At 55.5% G+C, this 20,958-nt stretch overlaps 2 protein-coding genes across 2 annotated transcripts in view; both read left to right on the top strand.

The window, feature by feature from the left end:
* The first annotated feature begins 1,646 nt into the window (after window positions 1-1,646).
* Window positions 1,647-10,987, top strand: VOLCADRAFT_77661 (uncharacterized protein). The gene is made up of 15 exons (XM_002957665.1): window positions 1,647-1,850; window positions 2,202-2,308; window positions 3,159-3,335; window positions 3,592-3,667; window positions 4,121-4,267; window positions 5,277-5,424; window positions 5,800-5,856; window positions 6,548-6,685; window positions 7,163-7,274; window positions 7,557-7,632; window positions 8,312-8,404; window positions 8,638-8,798; window positions 9,015-9,218; window positions 9,646-9,753; window positions 10,068-10,987. The coding sequence occupies exons 1-15, from the start codon at window positions 1,715-1,717 to the stop codon at window positions 10,140-10,142; spliced, it is 1,815 nt and encodes a 604-aa protein (XP_002957711.1). The 5' UTR covers window positions 1,647-1,714; the 3' UTR covers window positions 10,143-10,987.
* Window positions 10,988-12,453: 1,466 nt separating this feature from the next.
* The window catches only part of VOLCADRAFT_107778 (uncharacterized protein), a gene marked incomplete at its 5' end in the record, with an annotated part of 12,520 nt that continues 4,015 nt past the window's right edge, over window positions 12,454-20,958 (top strand). The window contains 11 exons of the mRNA XM_002957664.1: window positions 12,454-12,590; window positions 13,661-13,813; window positions 13,964-14,387; window positions 15,223-15,315; window positions 16,144-16,338; window positions 16,571-16,685; window positions 17,048-17,345; window positions 17,812-18,039; window positions 18,863-19,024; window positions 19,552-19,709; window positions 20,361-20,509. Coding sequence (XP_002957710.1) covers window positions 12,454-12,590; window positions 13,661-13,813; window positions 13,964-14,387; window positions 15,223-15,315; window positions 16,144-16,338; window positions 16,571-16,685; window positions 17,048-17,345; window positions 17,812-18,039; window positions 18,863-19,024; window positions 19,552-19,709; window positions 20,361-20,509 — 2,112 coding nt within the window. The remainder of the gene's footprint in view (window positions 12,591-13,660; window positions 13,814-13,963; window positions 14,388-15,222; window positions 15,316-16,143; window positions 16,339-16,570; window positions 16,686-17,047; window positions 17,346-17,811; window positions 18,040-18,862; window positions 19,025-19,551; window positions 19,710-20,360; window positions 20,510-20,958) is intronic.

Genomic DNA, 20,958 nt, shown 5'->3' with positions numbered 1-20,958 from the left:
CGGCTACTAATTGACTCTTGCCTGCGATGACTTCCGATTACTTCCTGCCGCCGCCGCCGCTGCTGCTGCTGCTGCTGACGGCTCTCGGACTTAGTTTCATTCCCAAATGTTTGACCTTTCTGATGTCTGACTTGGGGTTGCTCTTGAACTCCTTTCCATAAACGGCCGTGTGCTGACTTGGACTCGCGCTCCGAAACGTGCACATGCATCATGGCTGTTTCAACTCTTCAACTGCGTGATGCGATGCATACGACTCAATAGTCGTGGCGATCAGCACAAATTGTGATTCTCTTGACTATACCGCGTTTCGACACCCAGGTAGGTAGCAACAATCGGTTATGCAGCGAGCCAAAAGGAGGGTGGCAGAGCGGTCAGGATGCGGCGGAGGGTCGGGCACAGGGATAAGGATGGAAAGAGTGGGACGGGGATGTGGGCAGGGGTAGGTGAGAAGGCGTGTCCGGGGGGTAGGGTAGGATGTCATGTGTACGGCACTGAGATTTAACCCGACGCTGAGGCAGACATGACCAGGGTGGGGTTTTCAGGATGTATCTGACGGCGGTTTGCCCTGAGGATGCATGCCTCCGCGGATGTGTCTTAAGGGGGATGGCGTGCGTGGATGTAACCTGAGGCGGGGGATAAAGATGCAAAGTGAGGGTGGTTTTGCCCTGTCCCTGGGCGTTGTAACGTTTGTTTGACCGCTTTCTTCGTCCGTGCAGTGCTCGTCAGGTGTGAGGTTTACGTTTCAAGATTGTCTGGCGACGCTATTCCGTTTGGCCTGAAGGGTGGAAATTCATATGTTGAATTGAATTGAATGCCTATCACTTGGCATGCATTATACAATAGTACACTCGCTGAAAGGACTCAAAACAAAATGAAGCTAGGAAGTAGTGAAGAAGGCGCCAAGGGGCCCACGCGTGCCCACTGGGCACTCCCGACTTCGGGTGTCAAGGTTGAACGTCAAATTGCACATCAGGTTGCACGTCTATTACTAAGATTCATTTAAGCTGCTCCAGATGTATACATGACACAATTGCTTCCAAAAGGAGCTTTAAAGGTGCATAAAAACAGGCATACGATAGAAACACAAAATGACACCTGCCAGGATCGAACTGGCGACCTCCTGTGTGTTAGACAGATGTGATAACCAACTACACCAAGGTGTCCTTCGATGCGAAACTGCTAAAACCTTTCGAACTTATCCGCGTTTTGTGCCAAAAATGCCCCAGTTGGGGCGGCGAGCGCTCGTCCACCGTACACAGCCAAAGAAGCTAGCCAGCAACGCCAGCACGCCAGCAACGAGGGCAGCATGTAGTGTAGGTTCCACTGCTCCACTTACTGTGCCGCCTGCTTCCCCGACCTAGCCACCCGCACCCTGCGCGCATTCTCCTCCACGGCTCTCCCACGGACACGGAAAAATGCCTCGTTACAAAGAGCCAACGGTGAACTTGCCTGCCCCAACCAATCAACTTAAAGCCGAAAGAGGAGCATTAGTGATCTCTAAGCATTTACTGCGGAAGCATCGACAATGCCGCGTTGGGACGCAAGCGCTAAAAATAGCATTCACATGCCTCCCGTACGTGGTTTCGGGGTGAAGTCACTGCGGATTCGAGCAAATTGAATTGATACGAATGCCGTTGTTTTCCGAATACATTTCATTCTCCGTGGCACGCTGTTCCTGGGCGTGCAGTAGGCCTTTTAGCCGAGGTCCAAGCAAATGTCGCCGACGACTCTGTGTCCTGGCCAACGGGCCTCTATGCAGCCCGCCGGCATCCGTAGCCGTCGTTTAATTAAGATCGCGGCTGTTGCTGCACCCGAGAAGCCGGCTGCTGCGGCGCCTGTTATCCCGGCAGGTTGGTATAGCATCCGAATCAAATGTGAATGAATTGTGTAATCAGCGTATTGTGGGGGATTAAGGTTGGATTACAATAATGCTGTGGATTTCGGTCATTCTTGGAGTGGCATTGTAAACGAGCGCCGCCACTGTCGGGCGTACCTCCTATTGATGAGTTCAGGAGGTCGCATCTATCCTCCAAGAACTCGGTACTATTGTGCAAAATTGCTATATTGCGCAGATTTGCAGTTACCCATACCTGAATAATGTCTTTGATATTTATGCCTAGCCGCTTCGTTCTGCAAAGCATGGGTTGGCGCTCTGCTTGCCAGCGGGTTTCTATTGATTTAATCTATTTGTTAAATCACAGGACTCAACAAGTACAGCAGTCGGATTACGCAACCCAAAAGCCAGGGCGCTTCGCAGGCTATGCTGTATGCTACCGGCCTGAGGGAGGAGGACATGAACAAGCCGCAGGTGCGGAGCGGTGCCATCTAACTTATGTGTCCAAATACTGTGCCTTTGCCATGTCTCTTGAATTGGGTGCCGGGGACAGCACAGGTGTCTACGGTGGTTGGCTACACGTTGTTGAGCTACTCCAGAGCACGGGGACAACCGCACACGCCCTAGCTTTGCCGGACTTGTGGCTTGTGTCTCGAGCCTTTAAAGTACTCCTGCGCTATCGTGCTGATTGTTCCTCACAAGTACCAGCCAACCCACTTACCTTCAAACTGGCTCTAGACCCAAATCAGCTGTATTCATTGTGCTGTATCCAAACCCGCACCTTCGGCTTTCTTCCAGATCTCTATCCGCGACAGCATCATGCGCGAGACTGAAATGCATTTGCAAGTCGCTGTATCGCATCGCATTCGTTTTACGCGAACCAGACGCGCTGACTTTTGCATACGTTTAGTTTTTGGTCAGCTCCCGAGGGCTTGTAATTCCCGGCCCATATGGCTTCAGGCTTTCGTGGCGGATTGCAGCGGATCGTGTCTGGATAAAAGGATTCACGATTCAAATTGGTTTGAAACGTTGTGGAATGATTGTAAACGCCCCTCTTCGTCTCACGGAACACCACAACCTTGTTGCTATTAGAGCTATGTATAGAAGTATAAAGTAGATGTTTCCATAGCCGTGTAATGTGGTCGACTTCGCTGCTTCACCTTTCCGGCCTGGCCTTTTCATGTCCATAATTGTTGCGATTAGATTAACAGGTCCCGAACAACTCCCGGTATGGTTCATTTGCGTGACCGTACCCAACCGACATCCAACCCACCTCAACCTCACTCGGCCCGCACCTGCCCAACCCTAACCGACTCCAACCCAGATCGGCATCTCCTCGGTTTGGTATGAGGGCAACCCCTGCAACATGCACTTGATGGACCTGGCGGCGGAGGTGAAGAGAGGCGTAGAGGACATTGGCATGGTGGGCTACCGCTTCAACACCATTGGCGTGTCAGACGGCATCTCCATGGGCACCGACGGAATGAGCTTCAGTCTGCAGGTAAGCGGAGGCGTGGTGATGAGCGGGGGTGTTGTGGGTTAGTGTTTGTGGTGGAGATGTTGGTCGCAGATAGGGGAAATCATTAGGGGACGGCAGGACGACGCCGCGCATGCTGTTGTCGCCCTTGACCACTAGTCACACTCACCTACACGTAACCGACACGACAATTCCTGTTTTCCCACATTACGCCGCACTGCTTCCCACCTCCCCCTTGCGACCCCTCGCTTCTGTCTGCCCCTCTGGCTTCCGTCCTCAGAGCCGAGACTTGATCGCGGACTCCATCGAGACTGTCATGAGCGCGCAGTGGTACGACGCCAACATCTCCCTGCCAGGTACGTCCTATACGGCACATGTCGATGTGTACCACCACATTCTAATATTTTCTATTGTTTAGGTATTGGTATCGCTTTCACATGTTCCTAGTTCAAGTGGATTTGCTGTGACTTTTTCTTATCGTCCTTCCGTAGCAGAAGTTTTTGCTTTGATGTGTACCGCCACCACCGCTATCTGTTTACTGCTAAGGCGTTACCCTGCTAAGAGCTAACTACTTTTGATGATACGGTAGAGCATTAAGACCGGCTGCTATTGTGGAAAAAACGGCTAACACGTTTCGGACGACGTTTTCATCCCGTTGTCCATCCGAGCATTCCGCTTCCAGCACCCGCCGGACATCAGCGGTAACAGCGGCAATAGCACGGCAAAGTCTTGTCCAAGACTTGCGTGAAGCTTTTTTCCTCCAACACGCACTGAGATGTCCTCCCTCAAAAACGCGCTCACCCACCCAGGTTGCGACAAGAACATGCCCGGCACGCTGATGGCCATGGCTCGCCTGAACCGCCCCTCGCTTATGATTTACGGAGGGACCATCAAGCCGGGGCACAGTCGCACGGACGGCGCCGTGCTGGACATCGTGTCGGCCTTCCAGAGCTTTGGTGAGGGGGTGACGGGACAGCAGGGGCTACAGCAGGGGCTACGGCTTTCGGTGGAGGGAGGGATATCATCAGTGGTGGCTGGGGGCAGATACTTGCAGCTGGATTCCTTGCCGGGTTTTAGGGTTTTAGGGACACAATCCATGGTGTCGGCAATATTCCTCGCTACCCGCCTATTAGCTCTGCCAGCTGAATCATCCATCAGCCGCCTATGGCCGCATTGTCGCCTTTTCCTCTTTTCCTTTTATTACCCTTGGCGGGAATAATTACCCCCGGGTTGCCCTCCTCACCTCCGTGGCCCCGGGGGCAGTCTTCCCGCCACATGACCCCACCGCGGGGACGTCCCGGCTAGTCAGGGCTCGACACGGAAACACACACGCCACGTGCTGCGCCCGTTACAGCCGCGATACAACACGCCTCCCCACTGCACTAAGGATATAGGAATACGGAATGTTGGACGAAAGTATACGCGTGTAATGCGGGGATAATTACCGCCGGCGGTCGACCCCCGTATCGCCAGCGGCAGTCTCTTCGCGACATCAAGGACTAGTTCCATCGCGGCAAGTCAGGAGGACTGGTGGGGAAAACCCCACAACACCCGTTCGCCGTTACAGCCGCGATACAGCCCCGCGCCACCCGCGCTTCACACGCCGGTCCCTTCCCCGCCCCCCTGGAGCCTAATACACACACACACCGTTTGGAGCCCCCCCTACCTGTGTGCCCGGGTCATCAGATGTCATTTCATTTCAATTCGACAGCTGCTGCTTTTTCTGTTGTCTTTCATATGAGTTAGAACCGCCTTAACCGATGTTCATTCTTCAGACTGAAGCACGCGTCTCTCCACATGCTGCTTATTTTGGCTTGCACCCCATCCGCGACGTTGCCCACGTGCACCACGACGTGACACCTCCTTACGTTTCTCAACCAGCTCATCCGATGTGTTTCTTCGCCCCGTCTCGCCGGGCCCCCTCTTCACCTCTCCACCCCCTCTTCAACCCCTCCTCCCCCCCAGGTGCCTACTCGGCGGGCCTCATCACTGAGGAGCAACGACGGGACATTGTCCGTAACTCGTGTCCAGGGGCCGGGGCGTGTGGGGGGATGTACACGGCGAACACCATGGCGTCCGCCATTGAGGCCCTAGGCATGACGCTGCCGTACAGGTGCGTTGAGTATATGCGTCATCGTCGTCGTTGTCGTACAGCGAATGCCGCATTTCGTTCGGTTTTCCGGATGTGGCCGGGAGGGCTGTGTCCGGAAAGTTCAGAAGAGGCGAAGCGTCCCCTCCCCACCGTCTGTCCCCCGGGGGGGCTTACAAATCAATTCATCGCTCCGTTTAGGTGTGGTGGCGGTTGGTGGCGTCATCATCGGGTGGCGTCAGGTTTGGTTGACTGTTCGTTCAGCGGTTGAACCTGCATAAGGTGACATCATGTTCGTCCCTTTTCACTCTTTCCGACAGTTCTTGCCGGCTTAGCGTTTCCTAATCAGGTGCCAGTCACATCTCCCCATGTATTCCCCTCGTTCGCCCCGTACCGCAGCTCGTCCATTCCGGCCGAGGACTTGCTGAAGAAGGACGAATGCCGCATGGCGGGCAGGTAGGTGGTTGGTGTAGTTGTGGCAGTTGTCCCTGCACATTGAGGGTTGGATGGGTTTCGGCTTTTGTCGCCTTTTCCTCTTTTCCTTTTATTATTCCTAGCGGGAATAATTACCCCCGGGTTGCCCTCCTCACCTCCGTGGCCCCGGGGGCAGTCTTCCCGCCACATGACCCCACCACGGGGACGTCCCGGCTAGTCAGGGCTCGGCACGGAAACACACACGCCACGTGCGGCGCCCGTTACAGCCGCGATACAACACGCCTCCGTGTAATGGGCTTCCCTTTTCTGTATCATGCAGCACTGGGTTGTATGTAGTGTACTTACCTCAGTACGTACGACCTGAGTCCGGGGTGTGTCTTGAACACTCGCGTGCGCTTTTCCCCCCCTCACCCCCAACGGGTGTATTGGTCGAGGCTTAGAACCTACCCCTAGGGTGGAAACATGTCCGTGCAGCATGAGAATGCGAAGTGAGGCCCGCGGGACTGCCTTACCCCCGCATTTTCATTCCCTCTCCTCCCCATATCAATCACATCTGCGGCGCGGATTTCTTCCTATCTCCTCCTATTTCTCACCTCCGCAGCTATTCCTCTTGAAAAAGTCAAACTTGGTCATCTTCACGTGTTGCCCCCCGTTGATTCCCCGTTCAAATCCTCCTTCCCTCCCTCCCTCATGTCGTGTCACGTCACGTCAGGTACATGTTGGAGTTGTTGAAGTCGGATCTGAAGCCGCGGGACATCATGACGTACAAGGCCTTTGAGAACGCCATGGTGCTGGTGATGGCCACCGGGGGCTCCACCAACGCCGTACTGCACTTCATCGCCATGGCGCGGTGAGGGGGGGGAGGGGGTGTTGCCCCCACTACCCCCGGGATGTTGCCTGGGGGGTAATGAGGAGGGGTGTGTGAGACGGGTCGGGTGTGCGGTGGAGGGGGAAAAGGGTGTATGGAACTTATGTATGGGTAAAGGATTGGGGGCGAGGTGGGGTGCCTGTGGGTAGGTTTGGCGGGTATTGGGGATTGGGTAGTATGGGGGTTCTGTTTTGTGTTTTGTTTTCGTTGTGCACCTCTTCTACTCGCATGCCGCATCGCCACATAGACAAGCTGACCATCATGAGCTGGTTTTCTATACATGTTATCATTCCCCAGTTTATGTACGTCTGTATGTGCATCTGCATACCACCGTGTCATCTTCTTGATCTCCGCACCTTCCCTCGATTGCCTCATCGTTTATCTTCTCCTCTCCCTCCTCCCCAAATCACATGCAATGTAATCCCCTCGTTTCCCCCTTTCCCCTCTTCCCCCTCGCAGCGCTGTGGGTGTGTCTCTGAGTCTGGATGACTTCCAGAGGGTGTCGGACCGTGTGCCCTTCATTTGCGACCTGAAGCCCTCTGGGCGGTATGTCATGGAGGATGTGCACAAGGTAGGGCGGCGGCGTGGGGGGAGGGCGTGGGAAGGGGACAAGGTAAGAGGGAGAGAGGGGTAGGAAATATGTGTAGATGTGTGTATGGGGCTATGCTGCTGCCTTAGTGTTGGTTGCCTTATCCTTGTTATCCAACTTATAGCACAGTGAAGCAATCCTCCTGGTGGCCGGAAGGAGGTTTTATATGCCTTCTAATACCTTTTTAGTTCATTTATACCAACAGCTATAGCTGGTTTTAGACGTCTCGTTCCTTTTCCCCCTCCTCCCCTCCTGGACTGTTAGGTTGGCGGCACCCCCGCAGTCCTGAAGTATCTGGACTCCAAGGGCTTCATCAACCGGGACTGCATGACCGTTACCGGTGGGTGGTCCGTGGGATAGTGCGGTGTGTGGTGTGTGGGATATGAGCGCCCGCATGGGGCCGAGGGGAGTAGTGGATCTGAGTGTTAAGAGTGGGGGGGTCGGGTGGGTTCCCTGGCAGGTAGGGGTTGTGGTTGAGGGGTGGGGGGGTGGGCTTGGGTGCGGGGGTCGGGGTTTCTTGTGTGCATGCGTGCATGGTATGCATGCACGTATGTGTGTATGTATTAGGGGGAGTTAGGGGGCAAAATGGGGTAAAGACCCCTGGGCACCTGACGCATATGCTGGAATGTAGGTCTCTAGTGTGCGCCTTAAGCTTAAGTGATGATTGTTGCTGGTGTTGGTTCGGGAGCTGCGTGTTTTATTTCTCGAAATCCATTATCCCAGAACGTGCTGCACTCATTTTGGAGGTTATAATAAAAGGGTGTCATAGGCTTTGCGCATTTGCCTATCTGCGTGTGGAGGCCTCGATAAATAAACACGCCCCTTTCCGCCTCGCCCACTCTCTCGCCTTTCCTCTTCTTCCCCCCCTCTTCCCCCCTCTTCAACCTTTCCCCTTTCTCTCCTTCCCCCCTACGGCGGTTGGTACCTTGGAAACGCCGACTAGAGGTCTGTTTTCTTTCCGATGTTTATTTTCCGACATAATCCCCCCTCCCTTCTCCCGCCCCCCCTCCCCCCATCAGGCAAGACTGTCGCTGGCAACCTGTCCGAGGTTCCGGAGCTCCGGGCCGGTCAGGACGTGGTGCTGCCCATTGAGAAGCCCATTAAGAAGACGGGTGAGGGAAACAGAGAGGGGAGGGGACGGAGAGGATGGGCGAAGACGGGCTGGGGAGTTCCGCACCTTTAGAGGAGTTGTGTTGCTCTTCGTTGCTTTCCCAAGGTGTAACGGGCCGAGAACGGGGTGCACTGGTTTCCTTTTGTGTGTTGTGAAGGGGTGCTGCATCACTTCAGTTCGGGACCTTGTGCTTAAAAGTTTCAAATTGCAATCGTTGCTATCCATTTCCCTCAGGCCACATTCAGATCTTGTACGGCAATCTGGCCCCGGAGGGCTCCGTCGCCAAAATCACCGGCAAGGAGGGCCTCAAATTCGAGGGTGAGGCGTTGGTGTTCGATTGCGAGGAGGACATGATTGCGATGGTTGGAGCGGAACCGAACAAATTCCGTGGCAAGGTGAGGAAGGAATCCAGGTAAATAGAACGTAGAACTATTTACCTGTTCTTCAATTTCCGAATTTCAATATTTTCCACAAAGGTTTTCCAGAGCAGTCCAATGCCCAGGCCCAAGACCTCCGACTGTTTCCACTTCTTCTCTTCATCCCCTTGCCTGCCTGCCTGCCTGCGTGCCCGCATTTCCCCCCCCTGCCTGCCGGGCTGCTCGTGTTCGCAGGTTGTGGTGATTCGCTACGAGGGCCCCAAGGGCGGCCCCGGTATGCCCGAGATGCTCACCCCCACGTCCGCCATCATGGGGGCCGGTCTGGGCAAGGAGTGCGCCCTCATCACGGACGGGCGCTTCTCGGGAGGCAGCCACGGCTTCGTGATCGGACACGTGACCCCGGAGGCGCAAGTCGGAGGGCCCATTGCGCTGGTGAAGGTGCGCGCGTGTGTTTTCTTGGGGGGAGGGAGGGGGAGACTAGTGTGCTTGTGTGTTTTGGGTTGTGATGTGAGCTGCTGGGACTTCCAAGAAAATATGGCTTTTTGAGGTTTGGGTGTTGTGGGCTATTGCTGGGTGTGTTGGGTGTGTCTGGTGCTCAAGTCAAGGGCTCTGTTTTGTTATGTAGGATTGACAAAGGTGTATCTAAGCGCTTCACACTTTCTGGCTGTATCATCATTAGTCTTATTTTTCTTATTATCGTCATTGTTATCCTTAAGACTATCCTTTTATTAGTTATTATTATTGTTGTTTTGTTGTTATTGTTGTTGTTATCGGCGGGCGGAAAACCACCACACTTTTTTGCGGGGGCATCTGACAATAATGGCCCTTGAGTACCTAAATGTCCACAAACCCTTTTGCCAAGCAGGACGGGGACAAGATTGTGATTGATGTTGAGAATCGCGTCATGGACATGGTGGTTTCGGAGGAGGAGATGGCGGCTCGGCGTGCAGCCTGGGTAGCGCCGCCGCTGAAGGTGAGTCGCCATGGGTGGTTCCTGGCCCATGGTGGGTGGTTCCTGGCACGCCGGACAGCAGTGCTGTCGAGGGATCTCGAGATTCATGCTGTGTGCTTGGAAGCGAGTGTACTGTACTACAAGTATTAATGAGCAACTTCCCAGACGCTATCTAGGTTTGTGTTGTAATCGCTCTTTTAGCTGTCCTTTCATTCAGGGCCCTACCTGCATGTGTGTGTACTTAATAACGGGTTTTCCTTTCCATCAGAGCTCACTTCTACTCTCACTATCTGCTCCTTTTCCCCGCCCGGTTACTGATCGGATACACAAAACAGGCGACCAGTGGCACCCTTTACAAGTACATCAAGAACGTCACCTCGGCTTCTACTGGCTGTGTCACCGACTCGTAAATGTTGTGCAAATGACCAATCTCGGGAGCTGACATGACTAACTGATTAATGGCAAGCAGGACCTTTGACACGGCTTGCGACCAGTATACTACTATTCACTCAACCTAACTGACATACATTTCGGACGGAGGCTGGATTGACAGCATGACAAATGTTATGTTTACCAAATATGATAAAGGACTCGCACGGGACTAACTATCGGATGGCACAGAGGGTCGTTGGGTCGTTGGGGTCCATCCCTCACTACGGCCCACCTGCTGCCCTCGCCCGCGGTGTTACTCATGTGCACTCATGGGTCTCATTGCTACCTTTGAGGTGCATAATGCCATACATGCATACATTCGGCATGGCTTTCTACAGTACACGTGGCCAATGCGTTGCGGGCTGTCGGGCGATGTAGTGGTGTAGTGGGACAGCTGTGTAGTCGCTGTAATTTTTGCGTGCATGCACCTGTCAACCATCGAGCTGTTACACTAGATGTACAGACAAGGAGCGGTTGTTAACGATATGATGCTGGGCATGATCGTTATAGCACTATATATATGTGTGTAGGAACTGAGTACAGTTGCCATGCAGCCGTGCGGCTTTTCAATTATGTGGGATGGATTTGGCAGGGGGCGAATCTTGTGGGGTCTTGGGATTTTATGTGGTGGTGAAACCCTAACCTTTCCAGGCAGGCAGGATGGTCTACAGGACGGTGATGGAACATTTTGGTGTCTCGTACAATAGGGCAGGTCTGCTGATTGGAGCGTACTGATCTGCAGTTTGCAGCTGACTTCAGGTGATATCTTTGTGCACATGTAGGAGTTGGGTGTTTTTTTTACTGTTTGTACCTCAAGATACACCTCCTGTGAGCCAGGGTAGCGACAGAGGTCTCCTGAATACTGAAGGAAGGCACTACCCCAGCTTAGCTTGCATGGGTTGTTGCAGGTGGTTAAAATATTGCACACCAAACGGTGCAACACACTGGGCTGCTATAGGGCCAAGGAGCATGAGAGCCAGGCAAGCAAGCACAGCTAAATCCAAGTAGTGTTCCCGAGGGGCTGTTGAAGTTGGTAGCCCAGCTGCCAACTGCCTTAACGGCTGCATGGGTGGTGGATGTACTCCACCTCGATGTGTAGGCTACAAAGTGTATACACAGACCTCTAACCCACACTCACCAAGGACCAGGTCAAACCACTGTTCCGCACCGGAGGTAGGCTCTCCTACAGGCCACAGACACATGCATCCAGCAAGAGAGAAGCTGCTGGAGGGCCCACTGCATAAAGGGGAGAGAGGAAAGCAGCAGCTGCCAGTCAGGCGCCAATGCAGGGGGGGTGGGGACCAAACAGCCCTTCCAACCTCACCCAATCACGGTTCCAATCTTACTTCGTCGGTAGCTCAGCATGCCAGGGTGTGCATGGGAGAGCCACTACCTGCAAGCTTCAAAGCACTGAATGCAGTGGGCCAGAGGATATGGGGGCTCCATGACAGCATTACTGGAAACACACGGTGCTCTCAAACAGAAACTAAATGCCAGCTGTGTAGAACCTGGGCTGCTTTGAGAAGACACGCAGGATGGCACTGAGTAATTAGAGTTTTGGGGGGAGTTCAGATGTAATGGATTGATCCTAAAAAGCACCTGGTGGCACCTGGTTGCTTGAACAGTGGGCACACTAGGAGAAGATGTGTGCTCCGGATAAGCACATCCACATCCTGGCTGCTGGCTGCTGTTCGGCTGGGTGCGTATGTAGGCAGGTCGCTGATGGTGACGTGTGCTTCTAACGTGGGCCCACTAACGACTCGTAAACGACTCATCAATGGGCCTCGTTAGTGGCTTATTGCCTGTGCGTGATGCACCTGTATGTGGCCAGCAGTAATGGTAATACGGAGATGTGGTATCGGATCCAAGGCAGACAGACAGACAGAGACACACACACGCACATTCACACGCACATGCACAGCATCAAAATCCTATGTAAAATTACTTGAGAACCGACTAAGCCGCTCTTGCCGAGTGTGGCCGTAATCCGCCACCGCCATCCATGATTGGCACACCTGCATCGATATATCAGAGACAAAGACAATGTGAGCAGCGTGTCTGCAGGTGCCAACAGCCCACACCGGGGGCACTACCCTCTCACTCCATCGGGTACCACTCCGCGGATGGACATATGCTGAGAATGCATTCACACACCCAGAGGCTCAGTTCGGACAATCCGTACTGTTAAAGGCTAAGTGGATCGGATGCAATAGTGATTGCCAGAGCGTTACAACTCACTACTCTACAAGCATACCAGACCAAAGATAGACGCTCGCTCATTCCTATTTAATGACGAGTTCGACAGTCGATCAGCAAGTACGGAAGATGGCTCCACTCTATCCAGAAACCAACTATCACGCAAGCACCAGGCGACAGACTGACCGGACAACATTTTCCTCAACACGTACACATCCGATGTTTGAAAGGTGTGTGTATCGCAAATGCGGGTGTTGTCCTTTCCGGTGTCACCGTTCACGCGCGCACACACACACACACACACACACAGTGACACACACGAACATGTATTAGTTCCGCCGATGAGGCAGAACTCATTCCCCTCAATTTTCCTTTCTAGTTCAGCATATCATTTTGTTCTACCTGGGGCGTGCGGGTATTCAGTTACATGGCCACTCAAGGGGACGGTGGTATGCAGCTTGGTAGGTTCAGTGGCCGACAGCTCGTTGATTGGAAGGTGAAGAGGTGGAAGGAGGAATTGGGCAGCGGATTGAGGCAATTGATTCTGGAAATACGAGCGGATTTACGGCCTTCCAACAAAGTCACGCAAATTCCTTTCCGATTTAAATGAGTACAAGGGCAAAATCATTTTGCCAAAATGAAGTTAGTTGAGATCCAGCGTTGTCGTACGGACTTACCCAAAATGACGCGATGGTAATCACATAACGCCTTTGCTCGCGATCGGCTATCCGGAAACGAGTAAAATGATCATGTCGTGATAAGCTGTATGACGGGATCTAGCTTGGATGAGAAGCTTATGTGACGGATTATCAAGGGTTCTTGCGTGCACAGTAAGGAAGTCTATACCAGACAGCTCTTGTCCGTTGAATTTTAAAGTTGTATTTGAAACGCCGAAATTTTTTGCGAGCCAAGGACCTGTGGTCCGTCATCTTCCGTGTGGCCAAGCTGGTCGTGCTGAGAGGCTTTTACACGTTGCAAGGTGAATAGGGTTCTTGGTGCCGTCATACGCGACTTGCCCGTGTACGCGATAGCGCCGGTACAGCTTTGCGAAGGATTCGATCTACATGCTCCCAACTTGTACCGTTGGCTTTTCATTGTTGCTTTGGTAGTTTGGTTAGGCATTTAAAATCCAACCATATGATGCCTGGGGTATGCGTTGGAATTTCTCTGCTGGCGCTCGACAAGGCGAACATGCTTTCTGAACAAGATGTGACGGAAAGTATGATCGCCTTGTCGAGCGCCATTTCCTCACCTTACTGACCTGCTCTCACTTGTCCCTCTAATTCCTTCATGCATGCAGCTTGTCGAGGTGGATGAACTTTGGCAACGACCCCGCGTACCAGGCCGCCCTGGATGCAGCCACCCGGAGCTCCGTCCTCGCGGCCCCCTCCCAAACACCAACCTTCGCACCTTCACTATCTCCCCCGCCACCACCACCCACCACCCAACCGCAGTCAGCCTTAATTCCTAACCGGCAGCTGGCTACGCACACAGCGGCTCCCCGCCCAAACTCGTCTTCCGCTCCGCGACCCACACCCAACGCCCGAACAGATGCGCAGGAAGCCGCACCGCCGACCTCTTCCTCCCCCCTTGCTGCCGACAGCGAAACAAGCCCCTCCCTGGAGCTAGGCCCTCGCAGCCGAGGATCTGGCGGTGGTGCGCCCGCGTCCCAGCCGCTTCCCCACGTTACATCCGGGGCTGGCAGCGGCCATGCAGCCGGCAGCTCTATCGGCATGCAGGCGCGCGGTGACCGCCGGAGCCAGCAGCAGCCGCAGCAGCCACAGCAGCAAGAGCGGCGGCAGCCCCGGGACACAGCCAGCGGTGTGGTCTCCCAGAGATCAGGGTCGGGATCTGAGGCTGTGGCGGCTGCGGAGGCTCAGCTGTCCAGGACGCGCTTGGAGGCTGGGAGGACGCGGTCGGGATCGAGGACGGACGAGGCCGGGGGGGTGAATCAGACGGGCGCCGGTGGGGCGAGGAAGGAAAGCGGATGGTTTGGATCCTACCATGTGGGTTTGTGGGGTATGGGGGTGGGTAAATGCGAGTGTACTTCTGGGTTCGCATGTATACGTGTGACTGGTTGGAGAGGAGGGGAGGGGAGGGATGGGGAGGAGGAAATAGTATTGCATGGATGAAAGGGTAAACTACCGACGCCCGCGGGAAGGCTGGATGGGAGGGATATGGCCTTGTGCCTGTGGGTGGCGCAGCAACTCGTCCACGTCCTCTTGCCTTCCCAGCTCCTTCGTGATCCGTTGTTGTCGCAAACATCACCACCACCACTACCATCACCATCATCATCACGTTCATCACCATCGTCACTTTCATCACCCTCATCATCATCATCATCATCATCATCATCTACTTTCCCGCACTATTTCATTTCCATATGGCTACGCGCGCGGGCCACTAGTAACTCGTTTCGCAACCTAGCTGGCCACGTCGCCGCCAAGCTCACCATTCAAGTCGTCGCTGGTCAGTAATAAATATACTCCTGATGTAGCATCATTTGTCTTCTCCTGGACTACTCGTCCATCTCTGGTACCTGCTTCAATCGTCAGTGCTTCTTCGACATATCCCCGCGGGCCCCTGTCCCACGATCATTTTTTCCTTGCAAGTGCGAAACCCCCCTCCAAACCCCTCCAGACCCCTCCAAACCCCTCCAAACCCCTCCAAACCCCCTCCAAACCCCCTCCAAACCCCTCCAACCCCGTCCAACCCCCTCCAACCCCCCTCCAACCCCCTCCAAACCCCCTCCAAACCCCCTCCAACCCCCTCCAAACCCCCCCAACCCCCCTCCAACCCCCCTCCAACCCCCCTTCCAACCCCCCTCCACCACCACCCCCTCCAACCCCCCCGTTACCCCAGGAGCACCTGTCCCCGGGGGACCTATCCGCCGGTCTCAAGAGCGGGCGGCTGTTCCGGGGGAGGATACGGATCAACCCGGGGAACACAGCGGAGGTGAGACAGCGGAACGGGTCTTGACAAGTCACAGAGTTACGAAATAAGTTATTAAGTTACAAGTTACATATGGCGAGTGCGTGGGGCCCGTCCGGTATGAAAAGCCGGGGGATGGGGGGCCCCAGAGACGTTTATTAATGGCATTATTGTGGCGCCCGAGTCAGGGCGTTTTTGACGTTTTGTTCCGCTTGCCTGCGCTCATCACACCCACCCAAGCGCGATGAGCATGTATGTATGTATGTACATGTGCATGTGCATGTTTGTTGGTGCGTGTATCGTGTGCACGACCTGGATATTACACTATGGGCTGGAGAAAGCGGGGGGTGGTAGAGACCGAGGCACAGCGCAAGGGGAAAGTGCGCGCGGGCAAGACGGTCTGCGTGAACGGCACATGCCGTAAGTCGGGTCTGTATGTATGTATGTATGTATGTATGTATGTATGTATGTATGTATGTATGTATGTATGTATGTATGTATATGTGGGTGGAAGAAGGGGAGGGTTTCTTCCACCTGGTTCAAACTACACTGGCTAGTAAAGAAACCTTCGCAAGTATGTCAACGTCTCATCACCGGCAACTCCATTCCGCCAAATCCCGCTCCCGTCCCGAAATTCCCAAGGAGCGAGGACCTGTGTTTCCGTGATACCGTGCCCCTGCCCTCTTCCTCATTTTTCCCTTTCCCCTCGCCGTCCTCCGGCATTCCATTCATTCCCCCCACCACCCCCACTAGCCCCACTACCCCCTGATATATCTCTGGTATCAGCTTTACCCGTCTGTGAAGCTGTGGTTCGTATTTCCCCCGCCATAACCCTCAACCCCCCCGCCACAGGCCTACGTGACGGTTCCCGGCCTCCCCCACGACCTGCTGGTCCGCGGTGAACTGAGTCGCAATCGGGCAGTGGAGGGGGACGAGGTGGCGGTGCAGGTGCAGCCGCCCACTGCCTGGTTCGTGAAGAATAAGGGAAGCCAACAGCAACAACAACAGCAACAGCAACAGAAGCAGCAGGCCGCTGCGGGCACACAGGTGGGGCCGGGCGGCAGAGGGGTGAGGGGGCTGGTGCGGATGGTGCAGGTGGAGTGGTGGTGCAGTACCTCGGGAGGGGGGGCGGCGCAGGTATTTCCTGTTGGTCGTGGTGGCAGTGCGGTGTGTTGCAGCATCCTGCCATGTCGGGACTCCTCTCTCATCTCCCCCTCCCTGACCCCCTGTCTTCTTACTAATATGTTGTGGTTGTTTTGGTTGTTGTTGTTGTCCCCAGGCCACGGGTCGCGGTTCCAGCGAGGAGGCGCCATGGCAGTCCTGCACCTCCCCCGACCAGGTCAAGCAGGTCATGTGCGACTTACTGGCAGCGAGGTCAGAACTTAGGGCGACAGGTATGTATGTCGGTCGGTCGGTCTGTATCCGTGCTTTTTGTGTTTGCGAAGGGGTGGCACGTCCGTGGAAGCACGGGAAGGGAATATGCCGGGGGTGGATGGGGGAAAAAAGGGGGCTGGGGAGAGAGGGGGATGATTGCCTTTTGGTTCGGGGGAGGGGTTGATACCTCCTTGACCAGCCACAATGGCGAATCGGACGACAAATCATCTATCTCGTAATAGCTCCCTCCCCCTTTCTTCCTCTTTCTTCCCCCATTTCTCTGCTTCACTCGTTCCTCTGCTTCACTCCTTTCTGATCATCTTGCTTCATGCATCACACGATTTCCTCCCCTGCTTTCCCCCCTCTCCCACTCCCTCCGCAGCCAAGGTGGTGGCCGTCTTGGACCCCTCCCCCAAACGCAGCCAGCTGGTGGGGCTGCTGCGCCTGGTGGGCCGGCTGCCAGACACATCCCTGCCCTCCTGGGACCCCTCCAGGGATGGTGCAGCCATGCCGGGGCCCCTCAACGCGGCCGTGGAGGCGGCGCGGGCGGCCGCTCTGCAGCTGCACCTTGTGCCGCTGGACCCCCGCCTGCCGACGTGTCGTGTGGAGGCGGACAAGGTGTATAACTTGTCACCGGCGTTGCTGGTGGGGCTGCTGAGGGGGGAGCAGACGGCGAGCAGGTGTGGGGGGGGGACGGGGGAGGGGGGTTGTTACTCGTGTGGATAGGCTAAGGGTGGGGTGGGCGTTGGTGTTGGGATGTGTGTTTTGATACGTGTCATCATCATCATCATCATTAATATATGACTCTGCCCTTCCCCTACCCCTAGCCCAGTTAGGCCTTATCTCGGCCGTGTACTGGCGGCCATCTCTCCCCCCCAAAACCCCTTTTCCCGCCCTTTCCCTCTCTCATCCTTTCCACTCCGCGTATATTTCCTTCCGGCCTCCCCGCTCCTTCCCGGGGACGTGTACAGTTGCCTCTTCAAGCGTTGCCCCATAATAATCATTCCCGTCCAGTCCCGTCTGTTGACCCCACATGCCACATACTTCCCTCCCTCCCCCCTCCGCACACACACACACGCATATCCCCCCCCGCCACCGCCACCACAATCGTCACCTCAACCACCACCACCACCACCACGTGCACAGGACTCTGGTCTCCGCCCTGCTGCTCAGCTGGCCGCCCGCCAGCCAGCAGCCCCTGGCCGGTCTGCGCTCCAGTCTGGGCCAGGCGGGGGAGATAGAGAGCGAGACTGCCGCCATACTGGAGGGGCAGGGCATCCGAGCGACGGACTTCGAGCCCCAGGTGTTGGCGTGTCTGCCCCCCCTCCCCTGGAGGATTGGTGAACGGGATCTCGCCGGGAGGAGAGACTTCCGGTGCGGACTTATGGAGGGAGGGGAGGGGGGAAGGACGAGCCACGAGCGAGTGAAGCTGCTGCCAAGGAAAGACTGATGCGCCAGAACTAACCAGTCGGCGGTAGTGACGAAGCAGTCCAGTTGCGATCCCCTCGCGGGGAAGATGGGGGAGGGAGGGGGGGAAGGAAATGAAGGAATGGACGTCATGGTGAAGAGTACAGTATCGAGACTCCAAAGCTGTGTGTATCTGAAACGGATTCTGGCGCAGCTATGGACACTGCTTGCGTGAATGTACGTGATGCACTTTCCCACATATTTTACGACGTAGCAGTACTCGCCGCCGGGTAGACACTCTTGTTGTTGTTGCTACTCCCTGGTGCAGCTACTGCTGCTGCAGTCCACTGCTCCCCCCCCTCCTAGTCACCTCCTTTACCACACCCTTTTCCCGCCTGCTTTCCATCCCCACCCCACCCCACCCCACCCCACCCCTTGACGTCGGCGATGGGGTCTTTCCTTCATGCATTTGATTTCCCCCCTACAATTTTCTTTCCTTGACCTTCCCAACCCCACTGCCGTTTCCCGCTCTTCCCCTCTTCCCCCGTACCTTTCCCCCTCTACGGACCGGACCTTGGACACCGGCAGGCAGTTCATTTTTTGCATCACATGCATTCCCCCTCTCCCTCTTGCCCTGGCAGCAGCTTCAATCGTGTGTGGTTCGTCTTTCCCCCTCTCCCGGCAGTTCATTCCTTTATTCCCTTGCACATGTTTCATGCCCTCCTCATGCCGGTCTGTGCCTCGTCGTAACCCCGCCCCCCCTTTCTCGCATATGGTTTCCCCCCGTCAGCTCCCAGCGTGTGTTCTCCATCGACCCCCCCACTGCTAAGGATCTCGATGACGCTCTGTCCATTGAGCCGCTGACCGGCGGGGGGCCTGAGGCGGCGGAGGGAGCCGCCTGGCGCGTGGGGGTCCACATCGCGGACGTCTCCCATTTCATTGAGCCGTTCAGGTGCGCGCGTGTGTGTTTGTGTTTGGGGGGGGGGAGGTGGGAATGTGAGTGGGGGCTGGATGTGGAGGAAGGGGGGGAAGAGGGGTTGGGAATGGTGGGCTTGTTGGGGGTGGGGAGAGGGAGAGGGAAGATCTTTTTCGGGGGGTTGGCATGGCTTTGCATGTGCTTGCGATAGCTGACGTCTACCTGTAAATCCGCTGCTGCACCATGTGAACACCTGCTCTACCAACTTGAGTTCCCCCTTTCCCTTCCTGTAGCCTTCTTCGACAAACCACACGTGGAGCTGCTGATTCGTACATTGTACATCTTACCTGTGTGTTGCCACCACCCGCTCTTATCCCACCAGCACTTCCTCCTCGCGGCTCACCCCTATGGAAACAAGAACAAATACACCCCTCCCCCATCCCTTTCCCACCCCATGCTTTGCTTGTCTTTGGCTCCCTTCCCCCCTTTTACCCCCCTTTACCTCCCCCCTCCCCCCTCCCTTTACCCCCCACCCCGCCCGTCACGCATCCTCTCCTCCTCAGCGCTCTGGACGTGGAGGCGGGCCTGCGGTCCACCAGCACGTACCTGGTCCAGCGGGTAGTGCCCATGTTGCCGCCCTTGCTGTGTGAGCAGCTGTGCCCCCTCAATCCGGGGGAGGACAGACTGACATGCAGTGTGGTGTGGGACATGGACAAGCACGGTAAGAGGGGAAAGGCGGGGGGGGGGGAAAACGGGAGAGGGGGGGGGAGGAAAAACCCACATCCGAGCCCACACTCCACCAGATGACTGTTGAGACCTTGGACCTCGTGGTTTTCTTTTCAGGGTTAACCCTAAGGCCCTTTACGACCGCTTCAGGGCTCGATCCTGGTCTTTCATGTGGTGTTCTTCCTGGTTTCCAAGTAACACACCCGCCGCGTACCCCTACCGCTACCGCTACCCAACCGCTCAGCCACCTTTTCCTCCGCTTTCGAGTGCGGTTCTGTCTGTCTTCCTCGCTGATAAACATGCACACGCATACATACACACTCACACTCACACTCACACTCACACTCACACTCACACTCACACTCACACTCACACCTGGTTTGGCGTTTTTCATCCCGAAACCTCTTTTCCCCCCCCGGGGGGTTCGTTCATGGTTCGTCTTTCCCCCGGGGGGCTCGCCCTACTTCATGTCCTCCGGTCTTCTGCACATATATCTCCCCCTTCTGGGGCGTTGGAAAAAAATGCAATTTGACTCAATGATTCCGCTCTTCCCATTGTATTTTCATGCTTACCTAGTTATTCCTCTTCCCGCCTTTTCCCTTCCCCCATTCCTCCCTTCCCCCCTTTCCTTCCTTTTCCTGCTCAGGCAACATTCTGTCAACGTGGTTTGGTCGCAGCGTCATTCGCTCCTGCGCCAAGCTGACTTACCCGCTGGTCCAGAAAATGATCGAGGGGGAGTTCCACGCGGAGGATACGGGTGTGCCACTTCACGGGGAGGGAGTGAGCTGGGAGCAGGTGGGGGGAGGGAGGGAGGGAAGGGGAGGGGAGGGGAGGGGAGGGGAGGGGAGGGGAGGGGAGGGAGGGAAGGTGGGGGTCTAGGGAGGGGACGGGGAGGGGGAGGGGACGGGGAGGGATAGCTTTAGTTCCAAGGGTCAAAGGGAGGAAGGGAGTAAGGACTTCGTTACTGCAGGGAGGGGGATACGGCGAGGGAGGAACGGAGAGAGTGTGTGTGTGTGTGTGTCGGGTGGATATTGTTTGGGTTTTAGTCGGGTTTTATCATTTCATGTTCTCCCCTTTCCCTGACAGCAGCTTCAATCGCGTGTGGTTCGTCTTTTCTCCCCTTTCCCTCCAAACGATTCAATGCTCTGGACGTCGTCGGCAGGTGACCTCCCTTTGCTCCTACTTGCATGACAGGGTCCCGAATCTGACACGGACCTGCACCCCTCCCTTCCCCCCTCCCTCCC

Source organism: Volvox carteri (genome assembly GCF_000143455.1).
Source record: "Volvox carteri f. nagariensis unplaced genomic scaffold VOLCAscaffold_77, whole genome shotgun sequence".
NCBI classification, from domain to species: domain Eukaryota; kingdom Viridiplantae; phylum Chlorophyta; class Chlorophyceae; order Chlamydomonadales; family Volvocaceae; genus Volvox; species Volvox carteri.
The sequence above is the reverse complement of the archived record's forward strand: the minus strand, read 5'-3'. Positions and strand labels throughout refer to the sequence as shown.